General features: G+C 44.6%; 1 protein-coding gene across 2 annotated transcripts in view; it reads right to left on the reverse strand.

Annotated features, from left to right (window-relative positions):
• Nucleotides 1–21,490, reverse strand: part of PTPN11 (protein tyrosine phosphatase non-receptor type 11) — a 78,324-nt gene that overhangs the window by 15,595 nt on the left and 41,239 nt on the right. The window contains exons 7-13 of one of the 2 annotated variants that reach the window (XM_024741478.1): nt 15,592–15,688; nt 12,885–12,964; nt 12,600–12,758; nt 8,284–8,415; nt 4,037–4,191; nt 3,057–3,124; nt 2,411–2,562 (exon numbers count right to left, since the gene is read on the reverse strand). In XM_024741478.1, coding sequence (XP_024597246.1) covers nt 2,411–2,562; nt 3,057–3,124; nt 4,037–4,191; nt 8,284–8,415; nt 12,600–12,758; nt 12,885–12,964; nt 15,592–15,688 — 843 coding nt within the window. Of the gene's footprint in view, nt 1–2,410; nt 2,563–3,056; nt 3,125–4,036; nt 4,204–8,283; nt 8,416–12,599; nt 12,759–12,884; nt 12,965–15,591; nt 15,689–21,490 lie in introns of both variants that reach the window. The other variant, XM_024741477.1, reaches the window with a different exon arrangement.

Raw genomic sequence — 21,490 nt, forward strand, 5'->3', positions numbered from 1 at the left:
TGTGTGTGTGTGTGTGTATATACATACGGAGAGAGAGAGAGAATATGAATCAGTGATAAAGTAAATGTGTTAAAATGTTAACAGGAAAGGGAATTCCATTATACTGTTTCTGCAAGTAAAAAAAAAATTGTTTTAATTCTGAAATGGAAGTTAACAAAAGAAATCTACTTCCAAGTAAACAGCAGAATGTGAGAAGATCCATTTATAAAGAGCTGAGAATTTTCTCAGTCTTGCTCATTTGCATTTCCTCTAGATTCCCACCTGTTTCTGCATTTCCTCCTTCCAATGCTGTTTCTCTACTGCCTTTTCTTTTTTTCATTTATCCCTTTGTAGCACATTCTTCCACTCCCAAAGGTCCTCAATGCTTCATAATTTTGGAAATGACTGTATTTCAAAATAATTAATTATCCTAAATGAGTTTTGTTCTTTTGCTTAATTTAAAAATCAGGTGGTTTTAATGTTCTTTTTTTTTTTTGCGGTACACGGGCCTTTCACTGTTGTGGCCTCTCCCGTTGCGGAGCACAGGCTCTGGACACGCAGGCTCAGCGGCCATAGCTCACGGGCCCAGCCGCTCCACGGCATGTGGGATCTTCGCGGACCGGGGCACGAACCCGTTTCCCCTGCATCGGCAGGCAGACTCTCAACCACCGTGCCACCAGGGAAGCCCGGTTTTCATGTTCTTAAGTCTGCCACTTAAACCTTCTGCTAAAATAAAGTACTTCTTACTTTACCACTAAATCAAGTAGCAAGTTCCTACACTGAATCAAACAATACAATGCAGAAAACAACATATTACAGGATCTAATTTTTAAAAATAAATATAATCTAAGCCTACATATATTTAGGCTACATAAATCCAAAGGCTCATATACCAAATAGTAGTTCATGTGCTGACACATATTGGCACCAAAAAAGTATTGGCTGAGTGGATGAATGCATGCATGCATTCTAGTACTCTTGGGATGGGATTACCAGGGACATTCAGTTTCTATCGTCTACATTCTGTAGACTACATTCTGTCTACATGCTACCTCTCCTACCCCTCACCTCCAATAAAAGAGCAGCAATAAAGGTTTTTTGTTTTTCTTTTTAAGTAGTTCCTAAATCCAAATTACAACTTCAAATTCAGGGTCAGAGGGACCATATATGGTAATGGGAAGATCTGAAGTGCCAGAAAAGCTGGGAGGGAAAGTCCCTAAATTCTCCAAAACAAGAAGAAAAACCAAAGCTTCTGAGTGAAATAGAGAGCTTTCCCCCCAGCTTTTCTGAACAAGAAAAGACTACATTACGTTCTTCAAGATATTCCCGAATAACTTCCCATTTGTACCAACTGTACTATCCTCTCTTGTATTTATTAGGAGTCCTTCTCTTTGGGCAGCTTTATGCTTTAAGTATTCCTGGCCCAAATTAATATAACTGGAAGACAAATATAAAATAGCCTACAGTAACCATCTAAACAGTTCACAGCACTTACAATAACACAAAGTCAGACTTAAAGCAGTAAAGTTCAAAACCAGTAGCTTGTTCACTATTTGGCGGTAGCTTTCTATACACACACAGCTTCTGAAGATGTTTTTGTACCAGGAAACAATCTAGTGAGTATTTCTGTGTGGACTGAGAACCTACTAAACTAACTAACTAACTTTGGCTAACCACACTTTGATAACGTGGCTGCTATGCTGCTGGGCTAGAAATCTTTCAATTAGGTGGCAGGTCCTATTTTGAGAAGCTGAGTTTCCTGGAAGGCAATAAACAGGGTAAAGCAGGCAAATCCTGTTGATGTTTAGACACCATCCCGTCTGCAGCACAGCAATGGGGCTGGGGCTGGGGCTGGGGAGGGAGATAAGCCTAAGCTCCCAAAAGAGCAGTCTGCTCAATCCTCTTTAACTCAGCTTTGTGTCTGTTATGAATAGCTTCCAATGGAAAGGCACCAATGCCACATTGTTCTTCATTATGCATGGCTTATTAAAATTGAAATTTTACTGTTTCCAACTCGACCAAATTGGTGGCTCAAACCCCCATGTGCTATTAAGAGTGAGGCGTTCATTTAAGAGATGGAATCAGGATGAATATCGCCTGGACCAAAAGTGGAACAGGCTGGAAACTTTGAGGCTTTGCGTTCTAAGCTTGCCGTGTGAGCCTGGGAAAATCCCAATTTTTCTGTGGCTGTTTCCCCAATCTGTCAGGCCTGGTGCCCCTTCCTGAGCTACTCCATACTGAAAAATCAGAGCTGTGAAGTAGGGAATAATTCGTTTCCAGAGAGGCCCTTCCTGGTTGGGAACTTGTTTCTCCTTTTCAAAGAAAGACAGTTATCTATCAGAGCCTGTCCTTTTGCATGGAAGGAGAGCATATCCAAGCTGCCCAGAAAAAACCACTGAAAATCCACACGCCAGCCTTCTAGGCTTGGTACCTGCTCTTCTTCAATCCTGCGCTGTAGTGTTTCAATATAATGCTGGACGGCCATATAGATGAATCGGTACTGTGCTTCTGTCTGGACCATCCCTGACCTCTGAGACCGCACCATCTGAATGGTTTTGGGAACGTCAATGTCACAGTCGACACCTACAAAGCAAGCACCATGGAGTATCAGGATAAACTGCAGAGACAATGTGAAGTGGCTTAATGCACAACTGTTAGCAGACTCAGAGATAAAGCAAATTTAGTCTTTAATGTTCTAACCGAACATGTTCCAAGGGCTACAGCACTGGCCTTCTGACCAACACCAAGGATCCTAGAAGATTACAGCGTAAAGGGTCAGCAGTGAGGGGTCCCTCACGTTCCAACAGCACCGTCCCATACCATCAGCAAGGCAGCTGCATGTTCAACAAAAGACCAGAGCAGTGGCGCCCACAGCTCGTAGGCTTTGTTTTATGCCAAAAGCTCAAACAGCATCACTTCTGTTCTCTGGCAAACATATTGAAAGCTGAAGTCTCCGGCCTAGATTTTTGTGAAAATATTTTAACACTCAATTCTCTTCTACAGGCTACTTTCACTAGCACTTTCCTTCCATAAACTGAAAACAGGAACTGTAGCTTCTTGTCCTCCAGATGACCTACCTTTCTCTCTGATGATGTCAATAAGAATATCAATCACAATGAACGTCCCTGTTCGGCCAATTCCAGCACTGTGGGCAGAAGGATGAAGAGCGAGGACAACGGAGTCATTCATGAGGGTTTTATATGCAAAACCAAGCTATTAATATTAACAGAAACAATGTCTGCTCTTGGGAGTGTTTATAAGATTGTCCATTTATATTCGCAAATATATTAGCAAAGAGCACAGGGCTTTGGACTCAGTCCATCCTACACTTGGAGTCCAGCTTCTCCAGCACAATGTGCCTGAGGCAACTCCCTTAACCTCTCTGACCCTCAGTTTCCTCATCTGTGGAACAGGTTGTTGTGAGGATCAAATATGAGTAACGGATGAAAAGCACTGAGCTCAGATGCTGGTATAGAGCAAGTGCTCAATAAAAGGGAGCTTTTAAAGAACTGAATAAATAACATTTCACACACATCTACTTGCATATGAAAGAGATTTAGGAAACCAAACTTTCCCCAGTATAATCATGAAACCTAAGCTTGGGCACCAGCAGCCTGCGAACTCTGGTGCAGAGGCCATGGGCCTGGCTTCTAGAAGCCTGGATGGGGAGCGGTCCGAATCTTCTGAAGCAAACAAGTATATTGTCAGGGGAAAAAATATACCTTATTTCCATGGAAAAAGAGAACAGAAGCACAATCAAAGAGATGAATCCTGAATTATTATATTAACAAAGAAAACCAAGCAAACATTACCAGACTAAGGGCTCCTTGAGAATAAGGACTGTGTTTACCACCCTGTGCCCCACCACCGCCAGGTACACGGTGGTCCCGTAGGATCTAGAAGAAATGTACTTTGGGTCAAAGTGGTCCCTTAATGCCTCAAACAGAGATTAAATTTTTCCCTCAGTTAAAGAGCTGGGGATGGGCAGGTAAAAACAAGCCCCCTGGGCATCAGAACACAGGACAGGCAGCACCCTGGAGGTGGGAGGGTTGGTCACCTGCAGTGAACCACCACAGGCCCCGCGTCCGTGATGCTCTCCTGCTTATGGTGGACCTCCTCCAGGAAGTCCAGCACGCCCCCGGGGTCACTGGGCACTCCGTGGTCCGGCCAGGTCCGAAAGTGGTATTGCCAGACCGTTCTCTCCGTATTCCCCTGGAGTAGAGCCAAGAAAAACCAGAAAAGAATTAAATAAATCAAGGGGTTGAGGACTCGTCTGGTCCCCATCTTTCCTAGATCCTACGTGAGCCAGGGGACCGGGCCCGCACAGAGCCTCCTCACACACTGCTTACAGGTCCCCTGCACGAGTTTCCCAGATCTCTCCTACTTTGGGGTCTGACTGAGCAATCCTGGAGGCAACCCTTGGCCTCTGCCATAAGAACCAAGATGTCTCATTCGGCTATTTGTTCTTCAGGAAACTACAGCCTGAATCAGTCTCTGAATCCTCAGCCAGGGGCAGATGAGGTCCCTGATCCTCCTCATCCAAGGGCAGCTCTACCTGGGAGGAAACTGAGGCCTCTGGGACTCAGGGCCCTCCTCCCACCAGATGAGAAAACGGGTATTCCCTCAAGCACTTGTTCCTCTTTGTCTTTTTGTACCTGGCCCTCCTCCCCTCCCCCAACACACACTTTTATTATAATATGATATTTAAACCTCTGTTTGCTGCAAAGCAGATAAGAAGACAGGCTTTGCAATCAGATGGGTGCATTTAGGCCCAAATTTCAGGATTCACACTCATTGCGGCCCCTGGACATCTCTAAGCCTCAACTTCTTCATTTGCCGATGGAGATAAGAATCTCTCAGTCACAATACCATTGTGAGGACTAAACAATGTCAATTAAACACACAGCCACTGCGCAGGAGACAGTTAAGAGACTCAGCACACTGGTGCTCTTCTGAGGACGGACATTAATAAAGGTCAACAAGGATACCAAGACCACAAAAAACCAAAAAGCATCGTGTTCTGGGTCTACCCAGATTAGATCCCTGTAATGGCACTATTCATCACTACATCTTCTTCTGACATATCTGGAGACAATTCAAGCTAAGTAACATTTTTAAAGGGGATTTAAAAAAAGAGAGAGAGTAACTAGACCAGTGTCCACCACCAGTAACCTTCAGAACATCCAGGGAATCTGAACCACAATCAAGATCCTTTCTTGAATTATGTGCATTTAATTTGCTGAGTCAGAAAAAGATTTTTCTGGATGTTACCAGTGAGCTAAAGATCAGGGGGCTACCAGGGTCACAGAAAGGACAGGGAACGAGAGAGATCCAGCGCCTGGAGCATCCTTGCTCCTCATCCTTCGTAAATGGCCACTGAGGTCTCTGCTCCCACCCCTCCTTCCCAGGCAATCAGAAGGCATAAATGAGATCATGTGATAGCACTTTAGAAAACATGGAACGAGCTCTACAAAAAAGCAGATAATCTGTGACCAGCAATTTTGGAGGAATGATCGGTCCCATGCCAGCACCTGCATCCGAGGGTGCAAAACACAAACCCAAAGCGCCAACTTTTCCCGTACCTGCTCTTCCCAAATCTCCGATAACAAGAAGGACGGTTTATCACTAAAACTGAAGAAAAATCCACCTGCTACTGAGAAACACCTGATGATGAGAAGATGGGTAGTTATCACTAAACCTGAAGAAAAACCTATCTGGAATCTTTGTCCGACGTCCTCTAAATCTCTGTCTCATTTCTGCTGGACAACTCCTCTCTCAGACTCTCCAAGTGAACCTCCACCCTCTCCCCACAACCGCACCCCCGCTGACATCAGAAGTTTGACATCCCACCCTGGACCACAACTGCCGAGGCTTCCAGCTCACTTCAGTCCCCCGACCACCTCATGGAACTCACCAGACCACTGAGCCCCTCCCTCCACCCTCCGCCTGCCTCCTCCTGCCCTTGCTGCTGGCTTGCCCAGCTCAGATTCCATGCACTCTCCTCACAGCCACTCTCCATCACAGACCTCCACTCCCTCCACCCTCTCTCCATCCACTGCACACACAAACACACACACCCCGCCCCGCCCCAGCAAAGCTCCAAGCCTGGACAAACCTAACCACCCACTTTCTCTGTTTTGTACCCAAGGAACAGAGTGTCCTTGGAGAAAACTCACACCAGGTGACTGGTATCACTGAATGGTCATCTTCACCACCTCAATGGGCACTCAGCACTGCCCAGAAATTTACTGGATTTCTTGCTTTGCTACACAATGACTATTTCATCCTTTCCCCACTTTCCTCAAACATTTCGCCTCTTCTTATTCCCTTTGAATGTCAATGGATGGCCTTGCCTCAGGCCTGATAGAGAATTCAGAGCAAATCCCTGTCAGCTCCCCTCCCTATATCTGTGGCCACCTTCTCCTCTTTCCCTCCTGTGGCCAAGAAGTGCTATCCCCATCGATCAAAACCAATCCATCCACGATGCTCTAGATCCCACGCCCCTCCTCGTCCAGCCTCCACCCTTGCCTCCCTGGCATCCTCGCCTTGACGTCTCAAAGGCATCTCAAACTTTACGTGTCCAGCAGGTTGCGCTTCATCCTCCCTCCCTCCTCAAATCTGCTGCAGCCCTCGCCCCTCATTCACGCCATCATCAAACCCCTTCACATTTACATCCACAATTATCTCCAGTCGGTCCCCTTCTTTCCATTGCCCCTACCATGTTTTACCCAAACGATTCAAGCTTTACCATCCTGTACATCTTCCAGCTTTTCAGACCTCTGCCACAGTGCCACCGTCCACTCAGACTCAAAACCCTACGACGTCTGATTCCGCCTCCTCCTCCAATAGCCAAACTATCCCTACACACCCTACAGACTTCACCCCCCAAGGGGTCTCTCACATCCCTTGCTTCTCTTCTAGAGTTTATTCTGGCATTTTATATCATATTCATTTCCAAAGGAAGGAAAAAGAAGCAAAACGTGGAGAGAGGCCATCAGACCTAGACCTCTGCAGAGCCCTCCTTGTTACAGGCGTCCTGGCCACTGGAGTCACTCCATCCCACTCTTCCCTCGGGGGGCTGTAGGACACCTTCCTGGCACCTGTCTCCACATGTGTCCACTTGGCACAAGAACCGTCACGGGTCCAACACCAGCCAATGAATAAAATTTACATTTCCTTTTTTTTTTTTTTTGGCCATGCCTGCGGCATGTGGGATCTTAGTTCCCCAACCAGGGATCGAATCTGGGCCCTCTACAATGGAAGCACAGAGTCCTAACCCCTGGACCAAAAGGGAAGTCCCTAAAATTTACATTTCTTCACATGAGAGTTAGGGCTCTTCCCAACTTGGTCCCAACCTCTCTCAACCCAAGTTTACTCCCTCAATTCCCCATTTGCCTTCATTCCCTGTAAACCCCATTTCCTTGACATTGGCACTTCAGAACCCTGGCTGACAATGACACTTCATCTGGGAGACCCTCTCTCCACCATCTTCTCCCACAGAGACCCCGACCTAAAGGCCCACCCTCTTCTGAGACGGTCTCCCTGATGCCCCGGCTGGAAGCCCAGCCTCGGCAGAACTCCAGCATCTTAGACGGGTGTGACAGCCGGTGTCTGCTCGAAAGCACAGGACTTTGTATACGTGGCTTCTCTCGGCTACATGACTGCAATTCCCTGAGGACAAAGGCTATTTCGCTTACCTTTGTGTCCCCAAAGGACTTTGAAAAAGTAAGCCCCTCTCACCATGCAATTAAAATGAATCCAAATCTTGTTGGATTCAAAGTCAGTCACCCCAGGGACAAACCTGAACTACAAGCAATTAAAAGCTGATGCCATGGAATTTGGTCACTGAATAGGCCTCAGGGCCTTTGCACTCGCTGCCCTCTCCGCTTAGAACACTCCTCTCCTGACCCTCTGGATGCTGCTCCACCTTCAGGTCTCAGCTTGTGTGGCACCCCCTCAGAGAGGCCCTCCCTGTTTACTCCATCTCGGGTACCCAGTCACTCTCTAACATACCATCCTGTGGCTTTCACAGCTGGAGCACAATCGGAAAGCTTAGTTGGTTATTTACTCCTTAACCTTCCACCTCCCTAGGCTCTGTGGGGGCAGGGACTGTGCCGGTCTGGTTTGCGATGTATCAGTAGTACCTTGACGGTGCCTGGCACATAGAAGGCGCCTGATGGATGGATGTTATTCAATGAGTGAACGAATGCCTGAAGGTATGCAGACAGGAGTAACCGCACGACCCTGGATTAGCGCACACCACGCGCAGTTACCAAAGTCACTAAAGTACGACAATATACTTACTTGTCCAACCTTCGAAAGTTTAAGTTCTCTTAACGTATAGTCATGAGCAGCACTTTCTTTGACGTTCCTAACGCGCATGACCCCGTATTCTTTTAGCGCATACTCATCAGGCCAGTATTTGACACATTTGCTCTGGAAGGGATCAGAGAAAAGACAGTTAATCTCTGTGAACTCTGACATGAAAGCCGAAACCAAAAGAAAACCAATGTTCAAGTCTTCCTTGATGACCACGAACATGGAAAACGGCCTGTCTGGTATCTAACTGTTGGGTTTTGAAAGAAGGAAAGAAGAACTCAAAAAGAAAAGCAGGTGTGTGGAGAACCAGGGAGAAGTGGGAAGAGAAAGCCACTGTTGCAAAATTGTCTAATTTAAGCCACAGGTCCAAGGAGAGTCAGTGTTTGTCTGTTTCTCTCTAAAGAACCAAAGAGGCAGAAAGAAGGGGACTACCCAGTATGAGGGTGCTGCCTAGCATGCACTCAGTTCTGAATTCCAGAGATCTACCAGTCACTGTGCAGGGAAGGCAAGCAGGGGCTCTGGAGGTGGATGGGCTGCCCAACGAGCCAGACTGTCTGGTCCATTTCCGTGCCAGTGTAGGAGGTCTCCCCGCCTTATCTAACCCAAGTGTGAAATAACTCCAGCACAGAAAGGCAGCTGATGGGGTTTTGAACCAGCTGCTTTTTCTATATCCAGATCCATCTGATACCTGCTACACACGTCACCTTCGCTTAACTGGGTGCCTGGGAACGCCAAGCCTGCAATAGCTGCTGGCTTCAGAGCAGGCAGATTGGAGAATATGGCACCAAAGGAATCATTCTGGTTGCCAAAGAGGAAGATATTTTGCTCAATGAGAGATGAGTCTGCGTATACTTGGTGATGTGCCCTGGGCAGAGAATGCCTTTGTGTCTTGCTTTTTCCTGGGAACAGTCACCCATGCCACTCACTTTCAACAACAACCAAGACACAAATATCAGCAAGAGAAACCTACCTTGTGCATTAGGAAGACAGAGAAATTCACTGTTATAAAACGAGAAATCAGAGAGCAGCTGCAGACGTCCCCACAGTCAATGACTGAGGGAAAGAAGAAAAACATGGCAGGAGGAAAGGTCAACAGAAGAATTAATGGACAGCGTTTACTTTTCTGCTTAACATGGCTTATGTGGTCTTTTATGCATTATTCTGAATTCAGCTTTCCCTCCACGATCCTGTAGATCCAAAAACCTCTTTGACAGATTTGACACAATTTTTATTATCCCCAAATAAACACTTTGACTATTAAATGTATGCAATGCTGTCACTCTCCAATCAATTCTGAGGACTGCTGGTCGCTCAAAAGAAGACAAATCAAATCACAACTCCTAACATTGTAGCTGACTCTGCATGTCTGCAATCTACTGTGCCCTCCTCCCAGTTTCCCAAACTCTGATGTAAACCTTGGCAAACAAATTCTAAAATGTGAGTGCTAACACTTTAGCTTTTAAATTAAAGCCCAGGAATCAAAGGGAATTCAGAGTCTGGTTTTTCTTCTGTGCACTGGAGGGGATAACAGGCGAACAAGTTACCAGAAACGCTCGCGGGGAGACTGAAAGCCCATCATGTCCTCCTCTCCAGCAGCAGAGTACAGAGGAAGAATGAGAAAACAGACAAAGGCTGGGAGAAGGAGGTAAGGAGCGGGGGGCAGAGTGACTTGGCCCAATGTCTGTCTATTCTAGGAGTTTCTGGCAGCTCTTCTGAGAGGGACCAATCCTGATCCCTCTGAAGTGACCTAAAAACCCTCTCTTCACAGCCCCCAAGTCCTCTGAGAACAGGTGGCCTCCTACAACTGCAATCAGGCAACAGGCAGGACGGAGGGCTCAGTTTTCCTTCCCATACTTAGAGCAGGTGACACTCTCCTGAAGCAAAAACTATGAAGACATTTTAACTTGTCCATTAATGCAAGAACATCTACTGTTACTGCAGGCAGCTGCTAGCGGAAGCCTTTGCTTCACAATGACCAGACCTGGCCTCAAAGGTATTCAAAAGTGTAGCAACTAGCAGTACAACAACGAAAATCTTACAAAATCACATTGCCTTTCACAACTGATATGAAAATTACATTAGAAGGGCTAATATCCAAAATCACCCATCTGTCTTTTTATAGGGTATGACTGCTACATTCCATGCAACTTTTACATAAACCAGTTAAAGTATATCTAAAAAAAAGAACTTTTGACTAGAACACAAACAAAAACAGAGAACTTTTCCATATTAAAAAATGGACAAAGAGATGACACAGAGCTGTCACTCAGTGAGATTTGTCTGCTTCTCTATAGGTGTGGGATGTTATAACTTTTAAAAACCTGAAGTGTCATGAAGAGTGCAGGGAGATGGGTACTAGGCATATGCTGCTTGGGGGGAGCGTACACTGGGACAACCACTCTAGAGGGTAGTTGGCAGAATTTATTAAAATTTACAACATGCAAAAGCAAAAACAATAAATAAACAAGAAAAAATAAACAAAAAAATTTCAAAAATGGAGAAAAAAAGAAAAATTAAAAAAAAATTTTTTTAATTTACAACATGCACACCCGCTATGACCTAGCAATTCTTCTTGACATCTAACCTAGAAAAACACTTACCACATACAAAAGCAAGAACAAGATTGTTCACTTCAGCACTGTCTATAAGAGCAATAACTGAAACATTTAAATGCCTAATATATGACTGTTAAACAAACGGTGGTACATCCATACCATGGAATACCATGCGATTACTAAAAAGAATGAGATAGGTCAATATGTACTAACAGAAGAAGTTAGAACATATATTTAGTGGGGAGAAAAAAAACCAAGATACACAATAAAGTTACTGTATGACAGCACTTTTTCATACAGTACTTGTCCGAAAATAGCACTATATACTTCTTTAGGAGCATGTATGTATGTAAATACATGTACATGTGCAAATGTAGGTATATATAATGCCTACTATACACATGCATATGCAAATGCCAAGAAGACAGTGTAGAAGAATACACATCAAACTGATAAGAGGGTTTATGTTGGAGGAGGGAACAACTGGGTGGACAAGGGATGGTGACAAAGGTAATTTTAATTGTAAGGCATTTGAATGTTTATCTGAATATATTGTCTGGATAGTTCAAATTAATTTTTTAAATGCTTAGAAGTCCTAAGTATAGTTCACATGACAAGTGAAATCAATGTTTATTGATTCGTCCTCTAATCCCTTGAAGGTACCAGACAGGCCTTCTTACACTCCCTTTATGACCTCTGCTTCTGGACACAATGGGGTAAAAGAGACTGGATTTACTCTCCTACCTTAAACCACTAAAATGGAAAAATGAAATGACATATATAATAGGATTAGTAACAAGGACATTTAAAAAATTATTATAAATATATTCCATATGTTCAAAAGGTACAGTAAATGATGGACATGTTAAGAAGAGAGACATAGGATATATTAAAAAGACTCAAATAAAACTTAAATGAAAAGGACAATGTCTACTGTGAAAATTACACTGGATAGGATGAACAGCAGATTCTACACTGCAGAAGAAAAGATTAACTGAAACACGTATAGCAAAAGAAACTTATCTAACTTATCCCAGACACAGAGGGAAAAAAGTGAACTGAAAAAAAATGAAGAAATTCTCAGTGAGATACAGGACAACTTCAAACAGCCTAATATATGTGTAATTGATATCCCAGGACAGGGTGGGTTGGCAGTTCATATGTGAAGAAATAGTAAACATTATTCAAATTTGAAGAAAACTATAAACCCACAGACCCAAGAAGCTCCATGAACCCTAAGAAGAAGAAACAAAGAAAACTACACCCAAGTACGTCATAATCAAATTTCTCCTACTCCCTTTTTTCCAGAGGGTCAGAGTAAGCTTACTGTGTTTACTCAGCTTTTTTTTTTAAAATAAATTTATTTATATTTTATTTTTGGTTGTGATGGGTCTTCGTTGCTACCCACGGGCTTTCTCTAGTTGCGGTGAGTGGGGACTACTCTTCGTTGCGGTGCGCGGGCTTCTCGTTGCGATGGCTTCTCTTGTTGTGGAACACGGGCTCTAGGCGTGCGGGCTTCAGTAGTTGCAGCACATGGGCTCCACAACGCAGGCTCAGTAGTTGTGGCGCACGGGCTTAGTTGCTCTGCGGCACGTGGGATCTTCCCGGACCAGGGCTCGAACCCGTGTCCCCTGCATTGGCAGGCGGATTCTTAACCACTGCGCCACCAGGGAAGTCCCTATTCAGTTCTTAACATGTTCAACCTGACATGTCCAATACTTCAAAAAAGTAGAGTATATAGCATACCTTTCCTCTCTCCACTTCTTTTGTTGTCATGACAATCACTCGGGAGTTCTCTTGAAACACCATCCGCCAAAAGTCATTCACTGTGTTTTGCAGGCAGCCCTGTGTGGCAATGTAACTCTTTTTGGGCTTTGAGTTGTTGCACTTGGTTTCAAATTCAGGCTAGAAATTTAGGAAGAAAATACTTCAAACATTTGAAAACTGCTTTCAGGCCATGAGGAAGTATTTAAAATACAAAAACTGGCTAGCAATATACAGTCAGAAAACACCACGAGAAACAAAGTTTACCATGATAATGTTTGCATTGATGTAATCTGAAACAGGCTCATTGGGATCACCATCGTGTAGGACAACCCTGGTGTGGTCAACTGGAAGAAAAAGAGACCATGGTCACAAAGGTACTGAGACCTCTTCAGGACAAATCAATTCAAATCAGTTCTTTCTCAACGAGTCCAAGTTTTGCTCATTTCATGATAAAACAACATTAAAAACTAAATCCTAAACAACAATCTGAATATGATGCCTCATAATGTTTTCTTTAAGAGAATAAAGTAGCAATGTCAATTCCCTGGTTTTGATAATGTACTATGGATATATAGAATATTATTATTGGGAGAAGCTGGATAAAGGGTACCTGGGAACCCTCTATATATTTTTGTAACTTCTTGTGAGTCTAAAATTATTTCAAAACAAAAGGTATTTTTGTTTTTTTGGGTTTTTTTAGAGGAAGAGTAAACTACAGGTAAATGACATGATGTCTGAGATTTGCTTCAAAACAATTCAGGAAGAGAAGAGAAGTGTATCAGAATATAGATGAATCAAGATTGGGCAGGAGTTGACAATTGTTGGAGCTGGGTGATGGGTACGTGTGGGTTCTTTATACTATTCTGTCTACTTTTGAATATATTTTAAACTTTCCATAATAAAAAGGGTGTTTTTTTTAATGGAGTAGAATTAAATACAGTATCTAGACAACAGGATTCTGATGATAGTATCTACTGACCAAATTTTATACAAAAGTACATTACTGATTTTAAAAAAATGTGAGTGTTCCACCTAAGCAACACATTTTACACTGAGAAATAGTAATAAAGTTGTATGTCTTACTAGAATAATGTTCTTTTGCTTCAGACTCCCCATCTTTAAAGAATATGATGTTAATCAGAAGAAACATCTGATTGGGATCTTTAAGGGAGGAAAGGGTAATAATATTCTATTTATCAATAGATACTGCATACCACTGTTCCCTTCATCTTTTCCTACATCCCCACATCTTACTAATGAGTACCATTTAGACCTCTTGAGCAGAAATGAAAACTTAAGACATAAAGAGGGCAATGCTTCCCCAACGTCATTAGGACCATGCTGTGGCTCAAAATGATTCTCTACAAATTCCTCATTGTCTCTCCTCAGTATTAGAAATGCCTCCACTTTCTCCCATCCTCAACTGCACACATTAAAAATATCTATATGGATGTGATATACATATACACTGTGTGTGTGCACCTATGTATACAGAAAGACTATGCCACACACACACACACACACACACACAGACACACACGCACACATGGGATGGGTTTACAGTATCTGACAAAATAGCTCTGGCCTGAGGAGACATTACAGCAGTGCTCTCCCCTGATCATGCTACCCAATAAACTTCAATAATAAAGTTTTTGAACACTGAAATATATATACAATTATAGATACACACAAGCCTTATTTTTATTTTTTTTGCGGTACCCGGGCCTCTCACTGTCGTGGCCTCTCGCGTTGCGGAGCACAGGCTCCGGACGCGCAGGCTCAGCGGCCATGGCTCACGGGCCCAGCCGCTCCGTGGCATGTGGGATCTTCCCGGACCGGGACCTGAACCCGTGTCCCCTGCATCGGCAGGCGGACTCTCAACCACTGCGCCACCAGGGAAGCCCCACACAAGCCTTATTTTTAAATTGGGTAAAAACATTATGCACGCTCTGCCATCAAGCTGCACATCAGATTAAAAATTTACTTTCTTTTTTTTTTTTTTAGATAAAGGATGTAAATCAAGAGACGTTCTAAATGTTCCTTCCCTGTCCCATAGCAGACTGCCTTACCCAGCCCACTCTGGAGACCCTGCATTAGAGCTCAGGGCTAAGAACAGTGACTTTGGGGGCTCCAGTACCAGTTCTCCCACTCACTCCCACATGTGACCTTGCTAAAATGGTCCCTAAAATGGGGATAATAAGAACTCCTGCTTTGTGTGCATGGGATACGGATTAAGTGAGATATGGACTCAGAGTCTGGCACAGAGACAGCACTCAGGGGAGGTGAGCTATCACAACTGTGTGGTGCCATTTCTGGGATCCTCACCCAAGGCCTACATCCTTCTGGGCCTCTTTTTCACTACAGTTCAACTCAGGCTCTACCTGGCAGCACCTGGGTGTTAAAGGAGGTACTGCTTTATGAATATCACAAGGTCTACTTCTGAGCAAAGCATAGGTATGCACCTGAATCTCCAGTAATTTGAGCTCAAGGGATGAGGGATGTCAGAAAAGATGAAGGGAACAGTTGGAAGAACCCCCAGGAGGAGCTCGTCTGTTCCCCAGATGAGGGAACAGAACCCCAGAAAGGAGGCGTGCCGTCCCCAAGAGCCAAGGGCTGGGCGCTGCAAAGCAAGGACACAAGCCTGGGACACTTGAGCCTGATGGTGAGACCCTGGGAGATGGCAAGCCTTGAGATGATCTCTCCTACACAGGCAAAATTAATTAACAGAAGGAAACAACCACACACTAAGCCTCCCAGTGGCAATTTTACTCCGTAATCAGCATCACAGGAACTCAGTGAATGAGGCCATCCATCCCCAAAACAGCTGATTATTTTGGAAACAACTTACAATTAAAAGAAGCTAAGGCCTTGGATCTGCTGAGAAAGCACATGGCCCCCAGAAAAGTTACTGAGACACTGGGAATCAAAACCTCCAAGAATGACTATTATGGAGAAATACATTGATACTTACAGGGCAGGATGTTTTTATATCTATTTTTGTTTTTATTCTCTTGCCTCTGACCCTCTTTTCTGCTGTAGAGAAGTTTGCATTCCTGTTGTTGTAGTGTCTAGAGAGAAACAAAAGTAAATATTATTACGCACCAAAAGCTTCAAAAAAGAAAAGCTTGACCCAGCACTTCCACGTTAGGGAATTTATCCTAGGAAATGTTCCAGAGTCGTGGGCAATAGCTACAAGAAAGCTCACCTTAATGCTATATCAAGAGTGGCAGGAACACTGGAAACAACATAAATGTCCAACCAGAAAGGGCTGCCTAAATAAACACTTCCGTTCATTCATACAAAAAATGTTCTACGGACGTTTAAAAGATATCCTAGGAGAATATTTAATGCCTTGGAATGATGATCAGAGTAAGTATTAACTGAAAAGCAGGTCAAACTTCCAAAACAGTGTCTTACATAAGCCCATATGTCTGCATGCACCTGTGTATATAAGAAATGGCAGAAGGATGTACACCAAAAAAGTAACGGGGATTATTTTTTTGAGAGCAGTGGGATTATTCTTTTTCTTTTCTTTCTTTTTCTTTTTTAACTGTTTTTTGCCTAAATTTGCTACAATAAATAAATATTTATAAGAAGAGAAACCTTTTAAAACAACAATTATTAAGAATGAAAGCCAGTGAGCATTGGTATACAGCATCCAAATAATACATATGATCCATGTTCTTGAGGATTTTATGATCTGCCTTTTACCATTGATTAATTCAGAGCAAGCTGAAAGTCAGTTCTCAAATTTGGATCCTGGGGGACAGTAGAAGTAGTTCTGGTACCACTAGATCATGGGCATACAAGCTTTGTTAGCAAGGCTTTAGAGTCCTCCTATGCCTCAAACCCATGTCAGTGCCCTGGGCAGCCAGCCTGCGTCTGCACAGACACCCGCTCTCCTATGCTCTGAGGGGAGGGGGCCCCTATCCTCTACCACAGCCAGAGACGGAGGAGAAGAACTCTCGGGCTCCCAAAGCGAGGGGTCAGAAAGGACACCTCTGCAGGTAAAGGAGGTGGGGAACGCGATCAGGGCAAGAGCCTAAACTAGGCAGCCACAGCGGAGCTGGCCCCAGGGGAAGAGAGGATGTGGGGAAGTGGTGAGAAGCACCAGCTGCAGAAACAGACAGGAAGGTGGACAAGCTAGGCTGAAGTATTTTCAAGGAGTAGGTTTCATTTTCAAAATTACCACAAGTGCCTCTTCAAGGGACCCTTGGTTTCAAACAAGCCTAATTTGAATGGGAAATCACAAATGGGGCAAATCAAGAAAGTGAAAAGAAGACTAAAAAAAGGGGGGGAAAAGGTGTGTTATATATTTTTTTAATATATTTATATATGCTAAAATGATTTTCCCTTAGAGATTTCTCTACAAGGAGAGGCAGAGTCAGTATTTTGTAACACAGCAGCCCTGTTAGATTTCCATTTCATTTATCAGAATTTCACAGACAGGTACGAAAGTCAGGAGTTTAAATTGCTAGTTTGACTCTCAGTTTCAAAATGCAATATTTGGCCTTGACACTCAGCTCATAACCAAAGTGTTCAGCCAGTGGAAATCTGGACAGAAATAAAATACAATGTATGCAGAACTCTGACAATCAAACGGTCACTCAAAATTCTTAAATGAGGTCACTTTAAGTAATTACAGCCCTTTGCCTTCTTGGAGCTGGCATTTCCTCTGAACTGTGAGCCAGCCTTACCGCGCAATATTGCTGTGTTAGGAAGAAAGTCTGATCTTGATTATTAGACATTAAGGTGAGGTTCAAACACTATGAACCGAATCAATCACTTAAACATCAACCAAGTGAAGAGAAACAACATCAACAAAAGCTACAATGGGGTGGGGGGAGGGCGGGACACATGCTAGGAAATAACTAGGTGCTTGATTCAAAACAAACTTGATAGCAAAGCATTCAAGTGTTCACTTACGGAACAAACTTCAAGTGACGCTTCACTTGTAGAGGGCACACTGCCAGAGCAATCTCTAGAAAAGGCAGATTTCACCCAGTCCCGCCCTGTTTAATCACCTTCAGTTTCTCCCTCTGCCTTCAAGATCAAATGCACGCTTTTCAGAACAACTCAGGAAACCTTCTCTGAGCTAATGGAGGCCTGCCTCTAACCTCAGCTTCTGCTTTGCCAAGTTACTATCCTGTCCATGCCTCAGTGTCCTCAAGTGTAAAGTGGGGCTAATCCTAATTACCTACCCCATAGGGCTGGTGTTAACAGTTAAGGCGCACTGTCTACACTCTAGCCACACCAAATATACACAAGAGTCTTGAACTCACCATGTTTCTTCAGGCCTTCATGTTTTTATTCATGCCATCCCCTCTGCCTAGAATTCCCTTTCTCTGCCTTGAGTACCTATGAATGGTTACATTTTACTTACTCATTAGGACCCACCCCAAATACCTCCTCCTCTGGGAAGCTCTCCTGACCCACTCAGCACGACCTCCCTGTGGCTCACAATACCAGTTCAAGGGCTGCAGCACATCCCTCCGTGAGTACGCTCGTCACACTGAATCCCAGCTACGTTTTTACAATCTTGTCTCTTCTATTAGAGAGCATGGACCACCCCTGTTTGCCTGCAAACAGCACAGCATCCAGCACAAAGTAGGCACTCAAAATGTATCTGTTGAATGAACAAATAAATACAGAAGGGGGTGGAGGGAGACATACAAACCACAGACCATCATGGCGATGGTCTCGGCACTACAGGGCCCACACTCAGCATCCCATGCTGACACTGTCGGCCTGGCTTCAACATAAAGAAAAACCACGTAGGCAAAATATTAAAACAGCACTTCCGGATCTTTAGTCATTTGAAAAGCATCTTCAAGATGCTGTGCCATCTCAGCACATCACCTGTTATATCAATTGTTTTCTTAAATTAACAGCCTCTTTTTTCCCCCTTCAGAAAATGTATTTCAAAAGGAAACTGCATATTACTAGCACACATGAAAACCAGTATCACTTGCCATATATGGAAGGTAACCAGAAAAAGGAATATAATAAAAACAAAATATTGTCAAATTCTACCTGGATACTGTAGCATGCCTGAGACTCTGTAAAGGAAAAGGGACACTGGCAGGTGTTAGAGGTAGGTGTTAGAGGCATACTAAAACTGTACTCAGACCTTCTCCTAAGCCACGTCAAAAGGAATGGGTAAGGGTTAAAAAAGAGAAAAACCTTCCTCATTCGCTAATTCGATCTTACTGTAATGGGGTGCCACGGAAAATCATCTCACACACCAAGAACACTCTGCTAGAATAATCCAGAGTTCCAGGCCAGGGAAATCCTCACCAATACCCATAGCATGTTGGCTGGACCATCTACTCAGCTCAGCCTCTGTCTTCCCTCATCCTGCGTTAAGTTACCAATTGCATCTTCCATGTGGATTTGAGGTTTGAACAGCACACAAGTTGAGACAGTTTGGGCCCTGGAGTGTTCCAGAAAGGACAGGCCCAGGGACCCTGTGTCCCGGGTGCAGTAGGGTGCTAACCGCCAGCGGCTGGCTGGCAGCTGTCACGGATTAGTAATGACTAACAGTGCGCCTCTCCCCCTCCAGCCCCTGCTCCTTCCTCAGTGCCCACTAGCCCATTCTCATCTGCGCCTGGGGCCCAAGTTGCCTGAACACATTTCATTTCCCACAGTGGAAGGCTGCCATCCATCTCCAGTGAGACTGAAAATAAAAAGAACTCAGAAGTTGTCACTTTCCATGTTCTGCCTGCAGAGGCTCCCCGACTGCACCCGAGATAATCAGCTACCGCCTGCTAAGGGGCGCTTCCTCCCCAGCAGCAGCAGGCTGATGGCCGGAAGAGGCAGGAGAATAGCCACCAAGCCCTGCCCCCAGGAGTTTACAATCCCTTCAAGGTTGATCTTCTACAACCTCCCTCTCAGCTGCCCCCAGGGCACCAAAAGCTGTGAATGACCTGCAGCTGAATGTCACTGTCTCCATCCCCATTCTCCACTGGGCCTGGCAGGATGCCAGCGATAAGGCGTGGGACAGGCAAAGAGAAAGCTGGGGCACAGGCTGCAAGATACCCCATTTTCCCAAGTAAAACAACCAAAGGGTTTGCAACCAAGGATGAACCCTCAGAAAGGACCAGAGGCTAGTTACAGTCACCTGATTACATGAATCAACAGTGATCAACAAATGGATTATATCAAACTTTTAAGCGTTTATAAAAGGCATGAAGAGAAAGGCAATCCCCAATCCACATTGTACATTAGGCATGCCCAGCAGCATGACTGAGTGTGGACGGAACAGGTGTTCACAATGCAGAACGGTCCCTCACAGCTATGGCTGTTGAACATCTGTGCTCCCCACACCTGGACCCCTGCCAGCCTCCAGCCTAAATGCCAGTAGCAGCATCCCCAGTCACCGTGATGACAGAAAGAGACCCTCACAGGCTTCCAAAGTCCTCTGATTAAAGACCACTGGAACCGGCTCTTGACCAGAATGTCACGAATGCAAGTGGAGAAACAGGATCAAAGAAAGACAGACAAACAACAAATGAATGGGCAGAGCCAGGCAGCCCCATGTGCCAGGACAGTGGCCTGAGAACCATTTGCCTGCACTGCTCTGAGCAACAGGGACAAATTGCTAAGGGAAGAAAAAATAACGCCACTAACCATTAAGGCCAGACCAAACTGTACAGTGTTTTTACAAACAAAGCTACAGGGACTTCCCTGGCGATCCAGTGGTTAAGACTCCACGCTTCCACTGCAGGCGGCAGTGGTGGCCACAAACAACAACAAAACAAAAAAACAAAGCTACAAGGGGAAGAGACAAGATTAACAAAATACTGATAAGTGTTACAGCTGAGTGTTGGGAAAAAGAAGGTCCATCGTCCTGTTTTCTCAACTTTGGCGTGTGTGAAAACTTCAATAATAAAAGAACGTTTTTATAAATTATAAAAAGATAAAAATGTAAAAGCTCCTATTAACTCTCCCCCTACCCCACTCATGGCTGGTCACCTGAAGGAGAGAAAGAGGGCTGAGGACGGCTGTCAGGCAGATGGCCTCTCTGGTGGGGGCCACAAATAATAAGACAACAGTAACCACGTAGGCAGGCGCCAGACTGGGCCTTCTTCCCGGTCTGAATGAACTTCTGTTTCCCTTTGGCATCTGCCCTCCGCACAGAGGAACACTAGAATTCTCACTCCGTCCTCTTTACTGCAAACTCTGTGGTGTTACCAGGCACCACCGGCAGGTGAAAGCCCCCATTTCCAGATGCCACGCTGCACGGCCTGTCACCATTTCCCCACGGTGGAGTTGGGGAGGCTCGTCCCCAATGAGTCCGCGGCATCATCCAGGAATGAAAGGGCAGCTGGAGATTCTCAGCACCAGAGAAGGTCCCAACTGATGGACAAGCACTTACAAAGCACCGTGAGGGACAAAACCAATCCAAGATTTGGTTCCTTTCCAGGTGCTTGTTTGCAGTTAAGTCACCTCCTTCCTCCAACAAGGTGAAGTAGAAAAACAAATCTAGAAGACACGGTCCCCAGAGGAGAACAGGTTCTGACATAGGAAACAGCAGCAAACAGTACAAGACAAATCTATCATTAATAATCTATGATTAAGTGTGTAATTAATTATGTGGTGTGGAATTTAGGGAGTGAGATCCATGAAAACTAAGTGAAGCAGGTTTCTGGGAGGAGGTGAGGCCTGAGGCAAGTGAGGGGCTAAGATGGGTACAAGGAAGGGAGGAAAACATCCCAGCAAGTTAGGGACATAAGCAAAGGTGGCTAAGAGGCCAGAGTTAGTGGCCTCAGAGTTAGGGTGAAGGAAACTGGTCAAAGAGTCTGGAAGCTGAGTTCTGTCAGTGTGGGAAATGAGGTTAGATGGGGAGATGGGGGGCCTTGAGAACTGGG

The sequence above is a fragment of the Neophocaena asiaeorientalis genome, unplaced genomic scaffold (assembly GCF_003031525.2).
Source record: "Neophocaena asiaeorientalis asiaeorientalis breed wild unplaced genomic scaffold, Neophocaena_asiaeorientalis_V1.1 scaffold648, whole genome shotgun sequence".
Taxonomy (NCBI): domain Eukaryota; kingdom Metazoa; phylum Chordata; class Mammalia; order Artiodactyla; family Phocoenidae; genus Neophocaena; species Neophocaena asiaeorientalis.